Source organism: Tachyglossus aculeatus, chromosome X2 (assembly GCF_015852505.1).
Source record: "Tachyglossus aculeatus isolate mTacAcu1 chromosome X2, mTacAcu1.pri, whole genome shotgun sequence".
NCBI lineage: Eukaryota > Metazoa > Chordata > Mammalia > Monotremata > Tachyglossidae > Tachyglossus > Tachyglossus aculeatus.
Genome location: NC_052100.1, coordinates 12236276 through 12250580, shown reverse-complemented (window position 1 = coordinate 12250580; position 14305 = coordinate 12236276). Strand labels below are relative to the sequence as shown.

At 42.8% G+C, this 14305-nt stretch overlaps 1 protein-coding gene across 2 annotated transcripts in view; it reads right to left on the bottom strand.

The window, feature by feature from the left end:
- The window catches only part of PIP5K1C (phosphatidylinositol-4-phosphate 5-kinase type 1 gamma), a 41190-nt gene extending 27508 nt beyond the window's left edge, over window positions 1-13682 (bottom strand). For both annotated transcript variants that reach the window (XM_038770665.1, XM_038770666.1), the window contains exons 1-4: window positions 13654-13682; window positions 9469-9561; window positions 5602-5732; window positions 2062-2179 (exon numbers count right to left, since the gene is read on the bottom strand). In XM_038770665.1, coding sequence (XP_038626593.1) covers window positions 2062-2179; window positions 5602-5732; window positions 9469-9561; window positions 13654-13668 — 357 coding nt within the window. In that variant the 5' untranslated portion in view covers window positions 13669-13682. The remainder of the gene's footprint in view (window positions 1-2061; window positions 2180-5601; window positions 5733-9468; window positions 9562-13653) is intronic.
- Window positions 13683-14305: the final 623 nt, after the last annotated feature.

Here is a 14305-nt window from a genome sequence, read left to right as displayed (position 1 = left end):
CCCAATCCCTTCTGCAGCACCCTGACTTGTTCTCTTTATTCATCCCCCACTCAGCCCCACAGCACTTATGCACAAAACTGTAATTTATTTATTTATTTATTTATATTAATGACTGTCTCCCCCTCTAGACCATAAGCTCGTTGTGGGCAGGGAATGTGTCATTTTTTGTTATATTGTACTCTCCCGAGCACTTAGTACAGTGCTTTGCATACAGTAAGGGCTCAATAAACACAATTGAATGAATGAATGAATGAATGAATACTCTCCCAGGCACTCAGTACAGGGCTCTGCACACAGTAAGCATTCAATAAATATCACTGATGGATCTAAATATCTTCCCTCAGACCCATGGTTGGGGGAAAAATAAAATAAATAATTGTATTAATTATTTATTATTAATTAGAATTAATTCATTAGAATTAATTAATTATTAATTAATTAATAAAAAACACCAAAACACATGAGAAGCAGCATGGCCTAGCAAATAGAGTACAGGCCTGGAAGTCCGAAGGTCATGGGTTCTGCCACTGTGACTTTGCTGTGTGACTTTGGGCAAATCACCTCATTTCTCTGTGACTCAGTTACCTCGTCTTCATCTGTATAATGGGATTTGAGACTGTGAGCCCCACACGAGACAGGGAATAATTAGCTTGCGTACAGTGCCTGGCACAAAGGAAGTACTTAAATCCCTTAATTATTATTATTGTTATTATTATTTAGCGTAGCCCTCAGACTGAGTAAATTCAAGATGTTTTTCTCCTGGAAATTTTCTACAAGCTACTGGGCAATGGTTGTGGCAAGGCCCAGTTTTAGAATATCCAGTGTCCCAGTGACAGTCTCTAGCAAGTAGGAGGGAGTAGAGGGGATGGGCATCTTTTTGCCACTGAAGAAGAAGCAGCTGTAGAACTTTTCTCATGACACCTGGATCCTACCCAGACAATTCCCCACAGAGACAACCTGAGAAATAAATGGCTACTGCATTCCCAAACTGGGAGAGACACAGAAAAGCATGCAGAAAAACAAGGAGCAAAGGAGAAGATTTCCTTGGTCATTAATACTACATCCCCCATGTCAAACCATTAATAGACCAAGAGGCCATGGGAGGGGGGAGACTGGATAGGGAATTACATTAGGAGAGAACAAAAAGAGAACCAACTGGGAATCACAAAGCCAAGCAATAAATTAAATACTCGTCAATAGATACGGAAAGCAGCTTTCAGCCCGGACTGGATTAATGATCTAAGACTATCAACTTAATTATCTCATGCAAAATTAAGGAGATGGACTGTTGGAGTGGGCAACAGCCAACATGAGAAGTGGCTACAAATCACAGCAGTGACCTTCCCCCTCACCATGTAGTACCTTTCCCTCCCCCACCCCCAGCACTAGATTTTCTCTCCCTTATTATCAAACTGACACATATTCTTCCAAATTACACAGATGGGGACCCTTTCAGGAGTAATGGAGCTATTGTAGAGTATCATTTTCCATTCAAATTGTTCCTTTTTTTTTTTCTGGGCCTACATCTGTTCCAGGAGAAGCATGTTCACTGGGGCGGTTTCTGGCAGCCTCTTGTTCTTCTAATCAAACTGGCAGTAACCGTGGGAAGGGCTGCATTCAGTAGCCCCTCCCCAGAATACATACACAGGGGGTCCAACTCCAAAAGCCTGATTTTCTAGAGCTGTTCCGGGCTGAAACCTCGAGAATCAAACTGCTTACAAATGAATTCTGTTGCAGGCTAGGGAGGAGGTGAAGTTTGTACGGATGAGCCCACCAGCTGAGCCCTGAAGGATTCCCTTTGCACTGATACTACAATTCTTCTTAATTGAGCATCATGGATTTGCGGAAACCCACCAAACCCAGAAGGTAGGATGAGTACACCGTGCCACGCCCCTTCCTTCTATTTTTTCTAAAGCACTGCCATCTTCGGTTGAATATCAAGGCCAGGGCGGAAGATTAATCCTACCTTGGGGAATATTCTGCTAATCCATTAGGGAGGACCATTATACACACACACATACACACATCCCTTCCCCCACCCTCCCCGCCAGCACCACATACCAAATAGTCATCTGGACGGATGCCGAAGAGTTCTCGGAAATACCTAAAAGCCACTGGCGCATAGGTTTTGAATCTGAAGTCGGGGTAGTGATGAGCTGGGGTGAGGTTACTTCCTTCACTGCATGGAAAGGACACAAGGCAGAAATGGGTGTGAATAGTCATTAAATCTCCTCCCTCCTTTAACCTGCTAGTCAAATTCTGGGATCACATTTTCAAATACAAGGATAGGGGTTCTTATGCAGCTCAACCCTGAGGCAACTGGGGAATTATGAGACAAAGGCAGGAGACTATGAAAAGACATGCAATGCTCAGAAGCTCCCCTTTTACCTCTTGTCTAAACAAAAGCTCCTGATCATTAGCTTGAAGACTCCCCTCTTCTCTTCCTACATTCAGGTTTGCCCTCCCCGCAGTTCCCAACAACCTCTTCATTGTCTCTTGCACACGACACCGCCAACTCAGACCAGTTGTTCATGTCCCCTTCAGTTTTGCCAAACCATACCACTCCCCACCTTCAGAGATCTTTCAAAAAGGCATCTCTTCATTTATATCTATCCAGCATTCCAGCCTTGCCATCCCGTCAGCCTTATCTGGATTTGTGATTCACCTTGTAGGTTTATTTGGTGTGTTTATCTGCATGTGCTGGTTACTTTTATTTCTGCTTATGTAGTCTTAACTCTCATCTGTGCTTGTCTTCCCCCCCAGAGGGCTGGAGCTCCTGGAGGACAGGGATCATGGCTCACACTTCTTCTGGACAATCCCTAAGTGACTAGGACCGGACTACAAGACCGTGCTAGAGGGCCTGTAAATTCCTGTCACTGATGATGGAGGGATGAGAATTACATTTAGACTTTGGCATTTAGAAGGGAGAGGAAAAGAATCATCCAATGTTATCTTCCAGCCTGGAATCACAATGAAGCCAAAATTCCCTCTGAATATGTGAATAATTCATGTTGTTTTAGGCTCGATCTGTCAATCATCCAGGACCATGCAAATGAAGAGGCTGAGGGGTCTCTGCACCGCTCCGAGCTGTTGTCTCCATCCCTGTCCCCTGGTCACGGACCCGAGGCAAATATGAGCTCAAGAGACCAGGAAACAAGGCGCAGGCTGGGCCTGGGACAGTGGTTCTACAGATCTCCCCCACTCCTTGATGTGCCAGCCCCAGCCCATCCAAAGATGCAAGAGCTCGAAATAGGCTCAGGACCCCACCTTGACCTAGCGGTAAAGATTTCCTCACTCATCATAGCTCAAAATGGCATGGAGGAAGGGATGTCATACTGGGCCTGAGGGGCTTGCAAACCCAGCCCAGCCTCTTTCCTTGGCTACTTTTCACCCTGGGGGTGTGTGACCCCCAGATCTGGCCCAACCTGGCTCCAGAGCCTCCGGGCCCAGAAGAGCTCTGAGGGATCCACAGCAGGTCAGCCTGGGTCTTGAAATGCCAGTGTTCTAAGACTGTAAGTTCAGACTCACAATAGGAAGGCTAAATTTCCAGGCATGATGAGAAACCAAAAGCCATTTAATGTGGCCACAGAACTGGCATACTTTGCACCAATTCCCATGAGCAACTGCAGCAAGAGGGATTCAAGCTGGATATCGGGAAAAGCTTCCAGCATCAAAGAACCCGAGAATTGGTTCCAAAGGAGGGATCGGTGATCCTTACAATGACAACAGGCCCAAGGCTAGCTGGAAACAGTTTATGTGCAGTCAGGGGGGTGAACTAAGTGACTTCTCAAAGTTCTTTTGGACCCTAGGATTCTCAGATTCTTCCTTTCACGAAGGTGGCACGTGGGACTTAAAGTGAACCATCCTTCAAAGGAAAGGCCCCTCCCTCCCTTTACTCTGAGCTGGTGTTCCAGTAAAAGGCAGTGCAAAGTGAATCAGTGTAAATCAAAACCAGTTTAACATTTTGAAAGGAATGTTAGGCTTCAGACTTCTTCAGGTTCAGCCAAGTCCCACCGAGTATTTCTGAGGCATTGCTGAACAGAGTGTGTGTTTCATATGGCTCTATTGAGCCAATCAGAACCTGCCTCAAGCTTCAGGAGGCTCAAAAAGAGTTGGCATGTCTGGCCACAGTTTGGCTTAACTGGGATGGAGCCGGCTCAGGTCAACTCGGAGCTACAGCTGAATAGGTCACATTACACACGAAGCTTTCGGCAGTCCGAGGAGGGCATCAAGAAGCTAAACAGCCGTGCTTAGGTGCATGCTCTATTCAGCTGCACTTGTGCTGGGGGTGGGAGGTGGAAAGGAAGTAGAGAAAAGCCTCCTCTGGAGTGGTTGGTTCGGGTGGCTTGGCAGAGTCTCACAGGTGCACTTTGTTCAGCCAACACTCTGAGGGACTCAGGAGTCCTTTGTCCTTCTCGGATAGCGTCAAAGGTTCTGCCAACCTTCCTGAAACCCGAGTCAAGCCCTCTTAAGCCTCCCTCCCATGGGAGTATGGCTCTGAGCCATCCAAAACCTAAGCAAAGCAGAGTCAGATTCACTCATCCCCCGAGTCCCGGTTGAAGCCATGCATGCACCTCCAAAAACTACTCCAGTGCAAATCCCCAATTTGGGGGTATATGTCTGAATTCATGCAGAAAGAACCTGATTTATAAAGGGAGGGAGAGCTGAGTTTATTTAAGTCATTTTAAAAATCATGTTAAAACAACCCCACGTTCCGGACTGGTTTAACAGCCAGGATGGGGTTACTTATGTGTTTCTACCAAATACTAAAGAATCCAGTCAATTCAGTGAACACTGTCCAGAGATGTTATTTGGCAGCCAAAAAGCCAATTAAAGGCCGAGTCTTGCCCAGGTGGGGAGAAAACGAAACAACAAGCACAAATCCGGTCACTGTATGAAACCTTGGTTCATTTAGAATACCACATGTAGTTTTGCTGGCCGCACCTTAGGCAGGAAGGGCAGCCAAGATGAGCAAGGGGATGGAACAATTCCCATATGAAAATCAACTGAAAAAAGATTAGGACTTTTCAATCTGAGAAGATTCAAGTTAAGAGGGGACCTGATTGAGGTTTACCAAATCAAGAAAGATGGGGACATGGTGATTATGGAATTGTCATTCACCACATCCCACACCACCAAGTCTAGTGGTCACCCACTGGAGCTAGAAGGAGGTACGTTCAAACAAACCAGAGGAATTTTTTTTTCCCCACACAAAAGAGGATGGTAAGCAAATGGAATTCATTACCATGGAAGTTGTGCAGCCTGAAAATATTAACAGGTGTAGGAAGGAGTTGGATAAATTCATGGACAAGAAGCCCATAATCCGTGATCGGAGGGAAAGTCAGGGAAGTTAAAAAGTCCAACCCTAACCAAGCGGTTGGCTGGCAGGGAAATGGCAGTGCTTGGGTTCTGATGTTTCATTATTCACATTTGCTCTTGATCAACTCTCTTGGCCTGAACAGACAGCAGATTAAAACAAATGCCTTGAAGGTTCTGGATGTGAATGACTGTCCCAGAATAGGTCCAGTCTGAGAAGATGAGCCAGAAGGCCTCAAACCTCCTCCCTCAGATTTAGTCTCCCACATACTCCTAGAATCATACCTGGGGAAGAAGATGCTTTCCACCACGTAAAAATCCTGCATAAGGACATCTCGCTCTGGCTTGGAGCTCAGATTCCCCACTGTGTAGCCAATTCCTAACTGGATGGCTCCCTTCAGGGTGGATGAGGTGGTCTATGGAGAAGCACAATGCAGTCAATACATCTTGTATTTTTGATGCTCAGTCAACTCAGCAGGGTGAACCCCCTGACATAGCTCGGCTGGATGACTGAAGAGGATCCAGAGGCCCCGGTATTCTCTAAGTTTGCCACTCCCGGTAAAGGGGGAGGTGTAAAAGTTGAGAAGGAGTGAGGGCCATAAATGTCACCAGTCAACAGAGGGCAACACCTAGACTAAGGAAAGATAAGTGGGTATGGATTTTTAGGGGTTTTGCCCCCATTTAACCCAATTTCTATCCGATTCTATTCTTAAAAGTTAGGGCAAAATCCCATTTCAGCCGTGAAAATGTTAAGAAAATAAAACAAAAAACTTACGTCGATTTATGAACCCATGCTAATTCTGCTAGGGTTAAGCCAACTTAAGACGATTTAGAACAGTTGTGAGATGCAATGTCCTTATCTCCTCCATCAGCAGTAGAATCGACATGTGTTTTGGATTGGGAACTCTGAAGGATTTGGTCAGTTTTATATGTGTTCTAAATGCCCCTCACCTACCCAACTCTCTTGGTGATTTTCTGTAAGGAATCTAGAGACAACTTGGCACTTATGGTCAGTCTTCTTTGAATGTGATCATTCTTCTCGTTCCCTTATAAAGGCTCAACCTTAAAACCAAGACCTGAATATTATTGTTTTTGCTCTATGGTGGCATCCGATTCCCAAAATTGAGAATGGTTTCCTTAACATTATGATGAGCATCAACAGGTTGCTGTGATTTTGGGTGTTCATTTAGCCTTTGCAATTATTTAGAAACCTCATTTTCAAGAAACACTTGCCTTGCAGGTGTCATTCTATTTGAAGCTTAAAAGTTAAAACTCCAACTGTTTTAGATTTTTAAAAACCTCAGTCTTTACTTAAAATAAAAAGCACATCCTATTTACCACTGAATTATTATTATTCTTTTTTTAAATTGGAAAAACCTATATTCCAAAGATGAGTAGTGGGAAGAGGGCTTTGTTTTTCATTTTTGTTCTTGTTTTCCTTTCAGACTCGAAACCAACAATACTAATGTGCCCAGAAACTGTGAGCCCATTGTTGGGTAGGGACCATCTCTATATGTTGCCGACTTGTACTTCCCAAGCGCTTAGTACAGTGCTCTGCACACAGTAAGTGCTCAATAAATACGATTGAATGAATGAAACCGGAACTAAGGGGTAACTAAACACCCTTTCTCTCCCCTCACCTTCATTATGTTGCCGCCTTGTTGCCGCCTTGTACTACCCAAGTGCTTAGTACAGTGCTCTGCATACAGTAAGCGCTCAATAAATATGATTGAATGAATGAATGAATGTCCCCATTACCTCACCCTCTCTTCAGACTCACAGGCCATGGGCCCCAAAGATAACAGCAGTGGGATAATTTTTTGTAAGGAAAAAAAAAGATCTAGAATTGATATAATGTATGACCTTGGGCAAGTCACTTAACTTCTCTGTGCCTCAATTACCTCATCTGTAAAATGGGAATTAAGACTGTGACCCCTATGTGGGAGGGGGACTATGTCCAACCTGATTAGAGAAGCAGCATGGCTCAGTGGAAGAGCGCGGGCTTGGGAGTCAGAGGCCATGGGTTCTAATCCCAGCTCTACCACTTATCAGCTGTGTGACTTTGGGCAAGTCACTTAACTTCTCTGTGTCTCAGTTACCTCATCTGGAAAATGGGGATTAAGACTGTGAGCCCCATGTGGGACAACCTGATTACCTTGTATCTTGTCCAGCGCTTCGAAAGGTGCTTGGCACATAGTAAGCGCTTAACAAATACTAAAATTATTATTATTAGCTTGTATCTACCCCAGTGCTTAGTACAGTGCCTGGCACATAGTAAGCACTTAAATACCATTTTTTTTAAAGGTGGTCTTCCCTCATCTTGCTGCTACCCTTAAAGGGTAACATATTTAAGTTAGAGGATAATAATAATAATAACAATAATAATAATGGCATTTGTTAAGTACTTTCTATATGCCATGCACTCTACTAAGTGCTGGAGTAGATACAAGGTAATCAGGTCCCACGTGGGGCTCACAGCCTAAGCAGAAGGGAGCACAAGTATTGAATTCCCATTGTGCAGATGAGGGAACTGAGACAGTTCCCCTTTTAGACTGTGAGCCCACTGTTGGGTAGGGACTGTCTCTATGTGTTGCCAATTTGTACTTCCCAAGCGCTTAGTACAGTGCTCTGCACATAGTAAGCACTCAATAAATACGATTGATTGATTGATTGATTCCCCAGGTCCCCTGACTCCCAGGGCTGTGTTCTTTTTCAATAGGCCATGCCGCTTCCCACGCTTTCATGCTATTGACATCAATCTACTGTTGCTATTCATTTCATATTTGGGTTTATCAATTTCTTTGTTCCATTAGAAAGGGCAAGGATTATGTTCTACCAATACTAAATAAATCCCGTGATGCTTAGTAAAATGCCAGGTGGAAGACTGAGAATACAAAAGGCTTAAAATTTAAAAATATTTTTAGGCTAACACAGGTTAGCCTAAGACAGAAATTTCATGAGTTTCTGACTGCCTTTGGCCATGACAAACTGCAAGTCACACTATGAGCTATTTCAAATCCAAACACTCATTCTTCTTCTTACTCTGGGCTCGACAGAAGCTTAGAGATTAAAAGTGTTGACTTGGGTTGCTTATATAAACTAATTTTAGTTAGGGATTTTTTGCCAAAAGAAAAAGGAAAAGGTACTTTCAACTGTCTTTTTTTCCCCCTCCACAAATAACTTAATCATTATCTGGGTTCTACAACAGGCTTGCTTCTTTTTTTATAGACCAAAACTAAGAAGTGATAGATTTCTAGCACACCTTTTTGAAGAGAGGGATCTAAATTCATTAGCAGCTTTCCCTCCTCCTGCAGAATAACAATTCTATTCAATCAATTTTTTTCAGTTTGACATTTAAAATAAATATAAATATAGAACAGTGCTGGACGTGTAGTAAGCACTTAACAAATGCTATAATAATAATGATAATAATAAATATTACAATTATGCATGAAAACAGGCTGCAAGTTTAATTGCTGCCCAGTATTTCCAAAATAAAATTCTGAAGTGAAGAATCATCGAAATTTAAAAATCACAAATATCAAACTGTGAAAATGAAAACTGTTCTGAATTTTATTTATTTGGCTTACACACGGATTTAATTGACAGACTTCTTTTAGCCAAAGGCGCTCACATTTCTTCTGTCCTGTTGTATTTCCCTTTTTCCAGTTGCCATTTCAGCCGAAGGGGGTTTTTAACCAATGTCATCAACTGGCCAAAGACCAGTACACAGATGTACTAGATAGAAGCAAGAATCTCAGAAGCTTGGACAAGTTCTGAATGTAGGGAGACAGTCATCCAGCTACTCTAAAAAGTAAACACCCACCTCTAGTCTATTTTAATTATTAATTAGTTAACAACTATCTCTGGTGTTGATTATTAGGATCCATTTCAGTGGCTTAACAACCATGCTTAACCATGGTTAAGCTTAACCATGGCTTAACAAATGCCATCATTATTATTTTTATTATTATTATTATTTAGGAACCGGTGCTCCAGAGGCAGATGGGTTAGTGATGGCCATAGCAGCCAAGATAACTCTACCAATTGCAAACCATTCTCTGTGCTAAAGACTCCTTTCACATCCTCCTACCTTATCTAATCTCAGGGCCTGTACCCACCAAACCGATGGCTATAAATTAGGCATGAAACCTTTTTGTAGGTGGTTTCGCCAGAAGCGTCGACTCCCCGATGGCCTAATTTCTTTCCATGGCCCGCACCAGGCTGTCCTGGGAGTGATGGGATCTGGCAAAGAAGAAAAAGCAAAAAACATGACAGGTCAAAAGCCACCCTCTGACAGGTTTACCTCGATCTCATCTAGCTCATCACCTGCCCCTTGCCCACATCCTCCCTCTATCCTGAAACTCCCTCCCCCTTCATATCAGACAGACCACCATGTCCTCACCTTCAAAACCCTCCTAAAAATCACATCTCCTTCAAGAGGTCTTCCCAGACTAGGCCCTCATTTCCCCTACCCACCTTCCTCTCTGTGTCAATTATGAACTTAGATGTTAATTCCTTAAACACTTTGATGATCACCCCCGGCCGCTCAGCATTTATGTAAATATCTCCTTATACTCTATGATTTCCCCCATCTATAGTTTATTTTATTGTCTTTCCCACTCTGTAGATCATAAACTCCTTTGGGCACGTGAGATCACGTCTACCAACTCTATTATACTGTACTTTCCCAAGCTCTTAGTACAGTGCTCTGCCCACAGTAAGTGCTCAATAAATATTATTGATTGATTGATTTCAGAGGTTCAGGCACATTGGAGCAACAGGACCGCTGAGGACCCACGATCTAAATTAAAACAGGACACTGAAAGTATGTTGCTTTTTCCCCCCTATAGCTGGACTAGATGTTTTCTAACGGAACTCTTTACTTCTGAGAAAATGTTCAGATTTCCATTGTAGGTGGAACTATAGTTAAAAAGGAACTGAAGGAAGAGTTGGAAGTTTATTCTGGCAGCTCTCTCCTCCTGGGAATTACAAGTCTTAAGGTTCAGAAGGACTACATTTTTTTAGAATCCCCTGGGAGACTAGAACCTTCTGGAAGGACCATGAGATCCAGCCAGAATATGGGAAGTTTCTTTTAATCCAAGAGAGGATGAACTTGTCTCTCTCCTCTCACTCTTCTCCTAGTTTTTTCTGAAGATGGCTGCTACTTCCTCCACCTGGTAAATCGTGAGTAATGGGGTTCAAGACCAGGAAAGCTTGTGCATTTACAGATGTTTGCATATTTACTGACCTTGTGCAATTAAAGAAGTACCAGCATTTGGATCTGGTCAGATTTCCATGTATTCTCTCACTTTGTATTCAAACTAAATTTCTGTGTTGGTTTGATATCCACTAGAGCCACCACAGACTCCTCCTTCATTCACCCAAGTCGACTGGCTTTCGCCAAATGCCACGTGGATTTTCATTACAATCCCACTGGGTGGATCTTTAAAGAGCTTGGAGTCAAACAACTTAGTCTTAGAATGAAACGTTTTCATTTTGAGTTTCAAAAGAGTGTTCCATTAAGTGCTTCTCATTCCTTTATGTTCCTGGGCATGGTTACTACCGCTGCTTCTTTTCTGTTTCAATCATACACCCACTTCTCCCAGCCAAAAACTGGTGGTGCAGACAGAGAAGTGCTTGTGCTTCACCTTGGTTTTCAACAATTATCACAAAGGTGCCTAGTGAAGGCAGCTTCCCCAAAATGTGAAGCCTCCACATCTATTACTGATTAAAACCTAAATACCACCATATTATATTATATTTAATCATTCTATCGACCCTGTGAGATCATTTGAAGCTATACCCTGTTTGTCGATTTGAAAACTGAGGAACAGAGAGTTCTGAGTTGCACTATGTGATACTCATCCTTTTCATCACTAGCTATAATTGAGCCATTACCTACCCCCACACCCAGAAAACCTTCATATTAATTAACTTGTATCTTCCCCAGCGCTTAGCACGGTGCTTGACACATAGTACGCATTTAACAAATACCATAACTATTTTTACATTTGGAACCACTCAACTGTGACTGCCGTGATTCAGCCAGATCCACTTGTAATACACAAATGCCCTTGGCTATTGCTTGGATGGGGAAGAAATTAACATCTGTCCTAGGAAACCAATGAAACAGAACAAATGTAGCAGACACATGGTCCAACACCCCGAGGTAACTGATCATTGTCACTGTGCCCCTGTAAGAAGTAGTACAGCACACAAAGACCTTAGAGAGCATCCTTGGCATGGTCCAACCTATTCAAGCACTATCAGCCAATATCACCCATGTATTCTTTTCCAGCACTTAGTACAGTGCTTTGCACACAGTCAGCGCTGAATAAATACTACTAATACAATATAGGTGCAAATCTACAACAATACCTGGCATGTCAGTAAACAATCAAGCAGCCAGAAAGAATTCCACTCTAGTAGCAGGGAAAACTGCTGTTCTCTTTTTAAAGATTTAAAGGAGGTAGACACTATCCCTTAAGCCAGTCTAGGAATTAGCCCTTGTCCATGATGAGCCCAATTTTATGCTTGGAAAGTAGAAGGGGAAAAAATGAGTTTTTTAGATTTGACCTAATATTCGTGGACCTATTGAGGTGTGAGGGAACTGGGAATGAGGTGTGTCAGTCTACTTTTTTTCCTACTTCTAAGGTTGCCTTCAGCATATCTCTAGTACAGATATTGAGAGCTATTCTCCTATGCCTATTTGCAAAATGTAAATCCCACTAGCACTCCATCAGATATAAGTGGGTTTTACTTGTTACAGACAAGAACGGAAACGTTTTCCGGCTAATTTCTTATTCTTTATTTGATGTAGCAGTTAAAAGTAGATTGTTGCTCACGTTGGTCTTCACCAGATGAAGAAAAATAAATTTCCCTGCATATTCTACCCCCCATCCATAGAGCCATGGGGATTATTTGATCATAATAACAATAGTAATAATAATGGCATTTATTAAGAGCTTACAATGTGCAAGGTTACAAGGTGATCAGGTTGTCCCACGGGGGGCTCACAGTCTTAATCCCCATTTTACAGATGAGGTAACTGAGGCCCAGAGAAGTTAAGTGACTTGCCCAAGGTCACACAGCTGACAATTGGCGGAGCCAGGATTTGAACCCATGACCTCTGACTCCAAAGCCCATGCTCTTTCATGTTTTGATTTATCACAGTTCACGCTGGCTAGAGAGGCTTCCCTTCCAGCAGATGCCCCGCAAGGATAAAGTAACCTTCTTAAAGACAGCAGTTAGGACCATATTTTGTCTAAGGATTACATTTACTGGGTGAGTATAGGAATTATCCTAAGGGACTCCTGGTTTTGATCTAGCTCCGATTTTTGCTCTATTATACACTCTTCTCAGGACTACACAAACACAAGAGGCAAGAAAACACGGCAGGCTGGAGGGCGGGGGGAGGGAGGGGGTGTGCGGCAAAAAGAGACTAAACCAGGTAAAGGTTAGGAAATAAAAGTTACTGTGTGCTCTGCACACAGTAAGCGCTCAGTAAATACGATTGAATGAAAAAGTTGCCATTAGGATAAGCTTGATTTATTGAATACCGCTATTTGGGGTAGAGGGAAAATGGAGTAGCAAATTGCAGGTAACATGACTACACAACATCTCCACATTTCTAGATAGGGACCGAAGAGCTTCTGGTTTTTACTTGAAATTTGGTCTTTTTCCTAATGATACCAACAAGAAATTTACAGTACAGTAGATCCTTTGGCTCAGTCTTCCCCTTTAATCTGGATTACCAATGATCAGTAAGACATCAGTACTTTTTAAGCATCTGGTAAACAAGATTAAGTCAATCCCTCTCTCATAATGTTGTTCCAGTACCAGAGGAAAAGAAGGCATATAGTGAAATACTTAGAACTTTAGAGGAAAGATAGGTAGCAGCTTAGAGAGTTGGGCTCTAGAAATGACCTTCTCATTTCTTCCTACTTGCCATCTGCAGCACCACTACCACCATCCTTTTCCCCCTCGGCTGCAAGTAACTTCAGATTTCCCCCCCCTCAAGCCTGACTGACATAGCCACTTTAGTGACAAACCTTTGGCATCAAAGTCACGGGATTAAGAGCAAGCACCCTAAAGCACCACACAAAATTCCACTAATCCCTGGGCTCTACATTCAAGAAGAGCAAACAGCCCCAAATCATGCCCATTGGCCATGTCAAAATTTCGAGGCAATGAACGGTATCTGTCCAGTTCTTAGGTGGGCAGAGCACTTCCCAGAGAATGTTTTGGGCTGACGGATCTGTGACAACAATATTTTAATATGCAAAGTTAAACATTTACGTGTGTACGTGAGAAGTATCAAGGACTACATCTTACCTCAGTCAGGGCCATCTTCTTCGATGCCAGACCTATGGAAAAGAGAGGATTTTAATGGTAATAATAATAATTGTGGCATTTGTTGAGGACTTACTATGTGCCATGCACTAAACTAAGCAGAATAAATGCAGAGGAGTTGAAAACAATAATAACGGTGGTATTTGTTAAATACTATGTGCCAAGGACTGTATTAAGCGCTGGAGCAGATATAAGATAATCAGGTCAGACACAGTGCCTCTTGGGGCTCAGTCTAAGTAGGAGGGAAAACAGGTTTTGAATACCCGTTTTACAGATGAGGAAATAGGCACAGAAAAGTGACTTGCCCAAGGTTACCCAATTACATTTGTTTTATAATATGATACATAATTCTCTATTACCACACCTGTCCTAAAAATATTCATGGGAGGTGGGATTTCCCATTTAACAGATAAGAAAGCAGAGGTAGCTCAACGCCCAGGTCATTAAAAGATTTTGAAACAGAACCCAGGTCCGACTTCCAGCCGAGTAATTTTTCCATTATACCTTGTAGTAAGCCCTGCTGTTGCTGATTCAGTGAAAAGACACAACGCTGGGAATCAGGAGACCTGGCCTCTAGTCTGGTTCTGCCTGCTGGGACTTTGCCTTTGGGAGTAAAGATTTGTTTTTTTAATGG